Below are 9,743 nucleotides of genomic sequence, written 5' to 3' on the forward strand. Positions count from 1 at the left end.
TCGAGTGTTCTAAAAATATCCTGCCAGGGGAAAGGCATTCCGAGTAGCGGGATCCCGCGCAGCCTCAGGGCTGCTGGCACTGAAAGTGGGGGGATGGGGGAGGTGTCCAGAGGAAAGACCTGGAGATCTGGAGATACAGGACGGTCAGGGTGGTCCGAGAATTTGGATCTTTTGCTTGTTGGAAATCGGGACCGCTCCGAGAAACGTAAGCAGCTTGATGTTGTTAGTGCCAGTGAAGACACTTGGCACTCACAATTTGCATACGTTTGGGAAAGCATCGTTTCTCAAGAGGACCCCGTTCCCATGTCTGTAAATCAGAGATGATACCCACTTCGTAGTTTGCTGTGAAGCCTGTGAGCGAGAGGGGCTTTAAAATACACAGCTTTGCACTGGAGCGCTCCCCCTCCTCGCTGCCTGCGCGGTGTGCAGGTAGTTCCCAGGCGGCTTCTGCTTCCGAAAAGCAGAACGTCCCTTTATCTCGTCTTCTCCCCGCCTCTCCCTCTTCTCCCTACCCAATTTGTCTTCTTGGGAACAAATGATACATTTATCAGAGTGGAGCTCCACAAACGGGACTGGAGACCCCAAGATTTAATTCTGAAGAATAGGATCTGCTCTGTGCTTTCAGGTTAAAAGACTGTAAATATCTTTGTAATTCTAGCAGTACTTTGCCCTCTTATGCCATCTGAATGCGTGCTCCCTGCTGACCTCATCGGCTCCCATAAAGATACGGTGCGTATGGCAGAGGTCGAGCTTTGAGCCGGCCCAGCGGGTCTCGGCCCTAGTCCTTTCTCGCGTCCCGCACACTTCCTTCTGCCGGCTGTGCTCGCAGGGCAGGGTGGCCCCGCCTTAGTAGCGGGAGGGCTTCCGCGCCCCCTGGTGGTCATACTAGGAAAGGCGAGTAGATCAGAAATACTGTCCCACCTCCTTCCCCTAACACATTTTTGGGGAATTTGGGGGGGTTGTTTGTTTTTTAGACAGAGTCTCGTTCTGTTGCCCAAGTTGAGTGCAGTGGCGCGATCACGGCTCTCCGCAGTCTCGATCCCCTGGGCCCAAGCCATCCTCCCATCTCAGCCTCCCAAGTAGCTGGGATTACAGGCGTGCGCCACTACACCTGGCTAATTTTTGTGGGTTTTTTTGTAGAGATGGGGTTTCGCCATGTTGCCCAGGCTGGTCTGGAACTCCTGTACTCAAGCGATCTGCCCGCCTCGGCCTCTTGAAGTGCTGGGATTACAGGCGTGCGCCACTGTACCCTGCCCCTTAACACATTTTTGTTAGTGGGGATAGGTAGGTCCCCGCGCTTCAGGAAAATAGAGTCTTCTGAGAGAAGCTGAGATATGAACAACCCTTCACGTTAGGAATCTGAAAAGGACCATTGGGGTCTGGAGTAAGAAATTTTTCTTTCTACAGCAGGAATCAAGGGTGGCCTGTCAGCCTCTGCTCAGAGGTTTCCTGTTACAGGATACTTGTTTTGAAAAGAGTAAAATCATGACTCCCCTACAAATACAAAATGTACACACATCAAAGACTTTAATGAATTAAAGGAAGAGACCAGTAAAGGGCTAGCCCTGTCCAGGGGAAAACACAAACAGTACACACATATATAGGCAATCAGGAATGCTGAAACGAACATGTTAATAAATGCACAACTGGCCGGGTGCGGTGGCTCACGCCTGTAATCCCAGCACTGTGGGAGGCTGAGGCAGGCCGATCACTTGAAGTTAGGAGTTCGAGACCAGCCTGGCCAACACCACAAAACCTCATCTCTACTAAAAATACAAAAAATTAGCCGGGTGTGATAGCTCGCGCCTATAAATCCCAGCTACTCGGGAGGCTGACGCAGAAGAATCTCTGGAACCTGGGAAGCAAAGGTTGCAGTGAACTGAGATCACACCACTGCGCTCCAGCCTGGACAACAGCAAAATTCTGTCTTGAAAAAAATTTTTTAATAAAAATAAATAAATAAATAATGCAGAACTGGCCTCCGAGTGCTGGGAGAGCAATTGCACTTCTACCAGGCAAAATGCATTTGCATCTCTATGGACAAGCATCATCGGCATGCCTATGAATTTTCTGCAACTTACCAAATTGGAAAATTGCTGCAAGATTTTATAAGGCACAAATCATTTAAAAATCAGGTAATCCAGAAAGGTGCTTTAGATCAGGCCTAGTATGCCATAGGATACCCAATAATTTTTGGAGTTTTTGCCATTTTAACTTTTTTAGTTTTTCCAGACATTCCCAAGGTGGCATCTTCCATAGTTACACAGTTTCAACTGTGTTAAAAGTTCTTTGTCGGCTTGAGTAACATAGTGAGACCCCATTTCTACAAAATATACACAAATTGAGCCGAGTGCAGTGACTCATGCCTGTAGTCCTAGCACTTTGGAAGGCCCAGGCGGGTGGATCACCCAAGGTCAGGAGTTCAAGACCAGCCTGGTCAACATGGCAAAACCCAGTCTCTACTAAAAATACAAAAATTAGCCAGGCCTGGTGGTGGGTGCCTGTAATTCCAGCTACTCGGGAGGCTGAGGCAGGAGAATTGCTTCAATCTGGTGCAGGGTAGGGGAGCAGAGACTGCAGTGAGCAGAGATCGCACCACTTCACTCCAGCCTGGGTGAAAGGGCAAGACTCTATCTCAAACAAACAAACAAAAATTGGCTGGCTCCAGTGGCTCACACCTGCACTTTGGGAGGCCAAGAAGGGTGGATCACTTGAGCCCAGGAGTCAAGACCAGCCTGGTCAAAATAGTGAGACCCCCATCTCTACAAAAGAAAAATTTTTTAATTAGCCAGGTAGGCCAGGCACGGCGGCTCACGCCTGTAATCCCAGCACTTTGGGAGGCCGAGGCAGGTGGATCATGAGGTCAGGATATCGAGACCATCCTGGCCAACATGGTGAAACCCTGTCTCTACTAAAAATACAAAAATTAGCTGGGCGTGGTGGTGTGTGCTTGTGGTGGTGTGTGCTTGTAATCCCAGCTACTTGGGAGGCTGAGGCAGGAGAATTGCTTGAACCCGGGAGGCAAAGGTTGCAATGAGGTGAGATCGCGCCACTACATTCCAGCCTGGCGACAGAGCAAGACTCCGTCTCAAAAAAATAAAAAAAATAAAAATAAAATAAAATAATTAGCCAGGTATAGTGGTGCACACATGTAGTCCCCAGCTACTCCGCAGGTTGAGGTGCAGGATTGCTTGAGCCCAGAATTTCGAGGCGACAGTGAGCTATGATCACGCCACTGCACTCCAGGCTGGCTGACAGAGAGAGACCTGTCTCAAAAAAAAAAAAATTAAAATTAAAAGTATATGTATTCCTTTAAAAAGAGTAACAGGGTATTCATAATGAAGCACAGGTAAAGGGCAATTGGATAATTGTGGCTTTAAACTCCTGTAATTAAAGAAATAAGCCATCTAATGTGAGTATTTCCTCATTTGAATGTTTGAATAGCCATACTGAATTTTACTGCACTTTTATAACTTTGTTTTGTTCTGATATCTCATGATCACTCAGGGAGGGAGTCAGGGTAGATATTACTATCCCCATGTTATTACAAATTAAATTAAGTGCAGAGAAATAAGATGATTTCCCCAAATTCACATAGCATGCTGATAGACACGCTGCAAAAGGCAGTGGTTGCCTGCCTAGGCTGTGGAGCCAAACTGCCCAGGTCAATTCTCAGTTCTATCACTAACGGTTGTGTGACCTTCGGCAATTGATTTAATGCCCGTGTGCCTCAATGTCCTTATCCGTAAGCAAAGATAATAATAATGCCCATCTCAGCCGGGCGTGGTGGCTCACACCTGTAATCCCAGCACTTTGGGAGGCCAAGGCAGGTGGATCACTTGAGGCCAGGAGCTCAAGACCAGCCTGTCCAACATGTGAAACCCTGTCTCTACTAAAAATACAAAAATTAGCCAAGCATGGTGGTTCATGCCTGTAATCCCAGCTACTGGGCGGCCAAGGCATGAGAATTGCTTGAATCTGGGAAGAGGAGGTTGCAGTGAGCCAAGATTGCACCACTGCACTATAGCCTGGGTGACAGAGCGATACTCTGTCTCAAAAAACTAATAATAATAAATAATAACAATAATAGTACCCATCTCATGGACTTTTGTGAAGATAAGTGAGTTATATATATGAGAATTGTTAATTCCCTAATTCAATCACTTTAAAAAGTCTGCTAACCAATTATAACTGCACTGCTTTCTCAGAGAGCATGGGGAACTGAGAAATGCCTGGAATATTTCATTCACAGATACAATAATAACCATTGGTATTCAGAGTCAGCATTTTCCAACGTAAGTTCAGCATTCTCCAACATAATGCAGCATTTATCAACATAAGTTCAACAACACAACCCATTTCAAGACATCCTCCAAGGGAAAAAGAGTTTGGAAAACATGGTAAAATACATCCCTCAGCTTAGGGAATCATGACTGCACGTTTGCATCTTACAGGCTCTGAGTAAACCTATGGTAAAATACTAACTTCACTTTGATCAGCACAGTATTCATCACACTTATTTGGCCATATAGCGTTTATTTCATGGAAACCCCTGTTATCCAGAGAGCTAGAGTCCTACAGACAATACTGACCCAGTAGAATATTGCCATAGAAGATAGGAAGGGTAGCAAATATCTATGAATAAACCAAAAAAGATTCTTCTGGTTCTTTTCTGGTAAAGAGGGCAAAATTCCAATTCTATAGAATATGGATTATGTTTTTTGTTTTTTGGGCTTGTGACACTCTTTCAGAAAAATAGAACTTATAGCACCCTTTTCATACTTTTCCAGATAAGGAAACAGAGACCAAGGGAGACGATTTCCTGTTCTTGCATCTTCCAGTTTCCTCCTTCAGAAGTGCCCTTCCTGCTCCTCTTTGCACAGCTCAAGAGCTGGAAACCTGTCAGGGTGCAGCTCAAATACCACCTTCCCCCATCAGACTCGCCTTGATTCCCTTCACTGTCCTTTCTCTGAAATTTCATAGTCTTATATCACGTGGACCTTGGTGTGACTGTGGTGTGAGTTCTTGAATCTTACTAAACCTTTAACTTCCTTCAAGACAGGTGCTGCTTCTTACTTTTCTGCTTCCTGATCCAATCACAAGTGGGAACATAGTACATAGTAGAGTTAAATAAAGAGTTGTTTACTAGCCGGGCGCGGTGGCTCAAGCCTGTAATCCCAGCACTTTGGGAGGCCGAGACGGGCGGATCACGAGGTCAGGAGATCGAGACCATCCTGGCTAACACGGTGAAACCCCGTCTCTACTAAAAAATACAAAAAACTAGCCGGGCGAGGTGGCGGGCGTCTGTAGTCCCAGCTACTCGGGAGGCTGAGGCAGGAGAATGGCGTAAACCCGAGTGGTGGCGCTTGCAGTGAGCTGAGATCCGGCCACTGCACTCCAGCATGGACGACAGAGCGAGACTCCGTCTCAAAAAAAAAAAAAAAAGAGTTGTCTACTGTCTTTTGAGTATTGTTGAATAAATAAATCACTGAATAGTCAATGGGTAAAAGAATAAATGAGCTTCCCAAACTCTACAAAAAACATCATAAGCCACGGATACACTGATAACCATTTGCTGGCGACAACTGACGGTGACAAAAATGACCATCATTCTACTCGGACTGCTCGGTCATGGTAATGAGTCCTTTCCACCCCCACTATCCAGTCAGTGGATAGTGACTGGATATCTTCACTTAATTAGCTTTGCTCTATTTTAATCCAGATTTGAACCATCACGCGCCGTCCCATACCCAAAGAGGCTCAAACAATAAAGCAGTTTTTACATATTATGCATACTTAGCCTGGTATAGACAGAAAAGGAGAACATGAGATATGTGTAAGAGAGACAAAGAGAAGGAAAGAGAAATGAGAAGGAGAAGGAGAAGGAGGAGAAGTGGGGAGGAGGAGGAAGAGGAGGGGGAGAAAGGAAGGGAGAAAGGGGAGGGGAATAAAAAGTCATGGGGAGAACATTTCAGAGACAGACTGATACAGAGTCAGAGATTTATATGGAGACCAATAAGCTCTGGTATAAAGGTAAGAAAAGAGGTCGGGTGTGGTGGCTCACACCTGTAATCCCAGCACTTTGGGAGGTCAAGGTGGGCAGATCAACCGAGGTCAGGAGTTTGAGACCAGCCTGGACAACATGGTGAAACCCCGTCTCTACTAAAAATACAAAAATTAGCCAGGTGTGGTGGTGTGGCACCTGTAGTCCCAGCTACTTGGGAGGCTGAGGTGGGAGAATGCTTGAACCTGGGGGACGGAGGCTGCAGTGAGCCAAGATTGCACCACTGCACTCCAGCCTGGGCAACACAGTAAGACTCTTAGCTCAAAAAAAAAGAAAAGAGAAGCTACCCAAACCCCAAACCTTCAGTATTTTCCCCATCTTTCCCCATCACCTTTCCCTGGAATAGAAATTAGGATGAAAGATTATTAATTAAAAAAAAAAGCACAAACTCAGTGGTCTCAGTTTCATTTGAATCCTATTCCTGGCTTAGCCCCTGCCCGCATGTGCACTGTTTGGACCCGCTGAGAACCTGAGAACAACATCTGGAGATAAATCCAACGTAGGGCAGATTTTATATGATGGTGAAGATGGCAATAACCACATTTACTGCCATATCTCCCTTTTTATTTATTTATTTTTTTTAGATGGAGTCTCGCTCTTGTTGTCCAGGCTGGAGTGCAGTGGCGCAATCTTGGCTCACTGCAACCTCTGCCTCCCCTGGGTTCAAGGGATTCTCCTGTCTCATCCTCCCAAGTAGCTGGGATTACAGGCACCCGCCACCACGCCAGGCTAATTTTTGTATTTTTAGTAGAAATGGGGTTTCACCAGGTTGGCCAGGCTGGTTTTGAACTCCTGACCTCAGGTGATCCACCCACCTCGACCTCCTAAAGTGCTGGGATTACAGGCATGAGCCACTGCGCCCCTTTAACAGTCACAAAGTATTTTCACTGAATATATATCTATTTATCCTCAGAAGTAACCCCAGAATTTAGATCCCACAGCTATTTTAATCTCTATTTTGGAGGTAAAGAACCTGAGGCTGGGAAATGGAAAACGATTTTTTAAAAATATAACTAAGAAGTAACAGTATAAAATACAATCAACTGTTGTCCCTTATCTTTCTGGCAGTATGCCATGTGTCTCCGCCCAGCGGTGTTGAAGAGCGGCATGTGTTTAGAGGAGCAGGACCCTCGTCATTGCTCTCTTCAAAGCATCCTTAAGTTCTCTGTTCCTCATGCTGTAGATCAAGGGGCACAGGGGTAATGAAGGTGTAAACCACAGATACTACCTGGCCCCTCTCAGGATAGTAGCTAGAGCTGGGACACAAGAAGATGAGGCTTGTACATCCATCCTGGAGGAGAACCACAGTCAGGTGGGAGGAAAGGTGGATAAGGCCTTGTGCCTCCCCTCTGCAAAGTGGATCTTCAGGATGGCAGCCATGATGCAGACATAGCAGAGAGTGATGAGCAGGAAGGGGATGGTGAGAATGGTCATGCTGACCACAGAGTGGCTTATGGACCCAGGTGTCTGCACAGGCCAGTCTCATGACAGGGAGGACATACACAGTAGAACTTTTCTTTGCTGCTGCATAAAAGGAGTTGGAAGATAAGCATGGTCAGCTGCACGGCTAAGAAGAACCCCAGCAGCAGAGACCCCCGGGCCAGCTGGACACACAGTCTCCAGCTCATAATGAGGCCGTAACGGAGAGGATGACAGATGGCCACAAACCAGTCAAAGGCCATGACGGCCAGCAGGATACAGTCAGCACTTCCCAGGACGATGAGGAAGAACATGTGGGCTCCACAGCCGGGCAGGGAAATGGGGTTTCTCCCCATGGACAGGACGTTGCCCAGAGTCAAAGGGGCAACGGTGAAAAAGTAGATCTCCAGAGCTGCAAAGTTTGCCAGGAAGAAGTACACGGAGGCTGGGCATGGTAGCTCATGCCTGTAATCCCAGCATTTTGGGAGGCAGAGGCGGGTGGATCACCTGAGGTCAGGAGTTCAAGACCAGCCTGGTCAACATGGTAAAACCCCATCTCTACTAAAAATACAAAAAATTAGCCGGGTGTGGTGGTAAGCCCCTGTAATCCCAGCTTCTAGGAAGGCCGAGGCAGGAGAATTGCTTGAACCCAGCAGATGGAGTTGCAGTGAGCCGAGATAGAGCCACTGCACTCCAGCCTGGGTGACAAAGTGAGACCCTGCCTTTAAAAAAACAAAACAAAAACAAACAAACAAAAAAAACACTGCATGATTTTAATGACTGAATAATATTCCATTGTATGTATATGCTACCTTTTGTTTACCCATTCTTCTGCTCACGGACACTGAACTATTTCCACTTTTTGGCTACTTTGAATAAGGCTGCTAGGAACAAACATTGGTGCACAAATACCTCTTTGAGTCAGCACTGAAATTTCAAACACACTATACCATTCCCAGACCACAAAGCCCTCCACTTCGATCTCTTGCCTGGTTGTCAAGAGTACAGCCTCTAGTCTAGGTTCTAATTCCTGATCTGATTGACCAAGGGTATGACTTTGGACAACTTGTTGAAGCTTTCTGCTGCAACTTCTTTATCTATAAATGTAACAATAGGACACAGCTCAAAAAAATTGTTGTGAGAATAAGTGTATCTGGCTCCCAGTAAGTTCTTCATAAATGTTAGCAATAATCATTAATACTATGAAGTGAACTTCCTGGGAAATGTCTCAGGATGTGCTAGGGAGGCTGAATGTTGCCCCCCTGGTTCCCTTTTCCCACCTCATAGGAAACACGGGATGTAGGGAGAAATTCCACAGCTAGACCACCTGGGTCCCATATTTTGGGGTTTTTACCAAAGCGTTTTTGTCTGTGGATAATTGCTAGTTGACCTTTCTGTGGGGGGAGTGAGGCCTGGGACCCCCTAGTTCACCATTTATTGATGTCACTCACAATGTCTGTTTTGAAGACTTACTTGTTGTTAGTATCATTGGCATATAATGCCACTTCATTAGCTCCAGGAAGTTAAGCTACTGTGAATGCTTCAATTCATTTGTAACTCCACACCAGGAAGTCTCTCACAGGGTTAGGAAATCCCAAAGTCCGTAGGGTTCACTGGTCCATTCCCCAGGGTTTAGACCACATAGCAGCCCAATCAGCCTGATCTTCCCTTTATCCATCCTTCCGTGTCTTCTGCCCAGAGAGGCTGATGATCACATCCTTACCTGGAGCTGAGTAGAGCCCGAGGTAGAATCCTCTTCTTACTATCTTGGAAACTGTGGAGTCGAATCTTGGATAAACCACCTTTCACCAAGGGAAGCACACATTTAGATTCTGTTAGTCCTTTCCTGCTGCTGCTTCAAAAGAGAAGGCGGTGGGGCTTTCATTATAGGTTCACTCTCAGTTCTGTCTCCTTCTCATATCATTTCTGGAGAAATTCCCTGCCTACTTTGGTTCAGTAAAGCCCCAAGAGGATAACTTAGCTTTCAACTTGACCATCCCCAGTAGGGTTAATGTTTGAACACAAATAGGAATTGTTTAAAGACAAAATAGTCTAAACTGGTTTAATTGCTACTAGATATATATACATATTTGAGACAGAGTCTTGCTTTGTTGCCCAGGCTGGAGTGCAGTGGTGCGATCTCAGCTCACTGCAGCCTCCACCTACCGGGTTCAAGCAATTCTCCTGTCTCAGCCTCCCAAGTAGCTGGGACTACAGGTGCACACCACCACGCCCAGCTAACTTTTATATTTTTAATAAA

The 9,743-nt window shown here is 46.2% G+C and overlaps 1 protein-coding gene across 1 annotated transcript; it reads right to left on the reverse strand.

Moving 5' to 3' along the window:
- Nucleotides 1–7,177: 7,177 nt before the first annotated feature.
- Nucleotides 7,178–9,480, reverse strand: LOC105530766 (olfactory receptor 10V1). The gene is given in 7 exon segments (XM_011968441.1): nucleotides 7,178–7,256; nucleotides 7,258–7,387; nucleotides 7,390–7,508; nucleotides 7,510–7,565; nucleotides 7,567–7,948; nucleotides 9,207–9,338; nucleotides 9,431–9,480. Coding segments are annotated over 7 exon segments (948 nt in total).
- Between the last annotated feature and the right edge of the window lie 263 nt (nucleotides 9,481–9,743).

Source organism: Mandrillus leucophaeus, unplaced genomic scaffold (assembly GCF_000951045.1).
Source record: "Mandrillus leucophaeus isolate KB7577 unplaced genomic scaffold, Mleu.le_1.0 Scaffold842, whole genome shotgun sequence".
NCBI classification, from domain to species: domain Eukaryota; kingdom Metazoa; phylum Chordata; class Mammalia; order Primates; family Cercopithecidae; genus Mandrillus; species Mandrillus leucophaeus.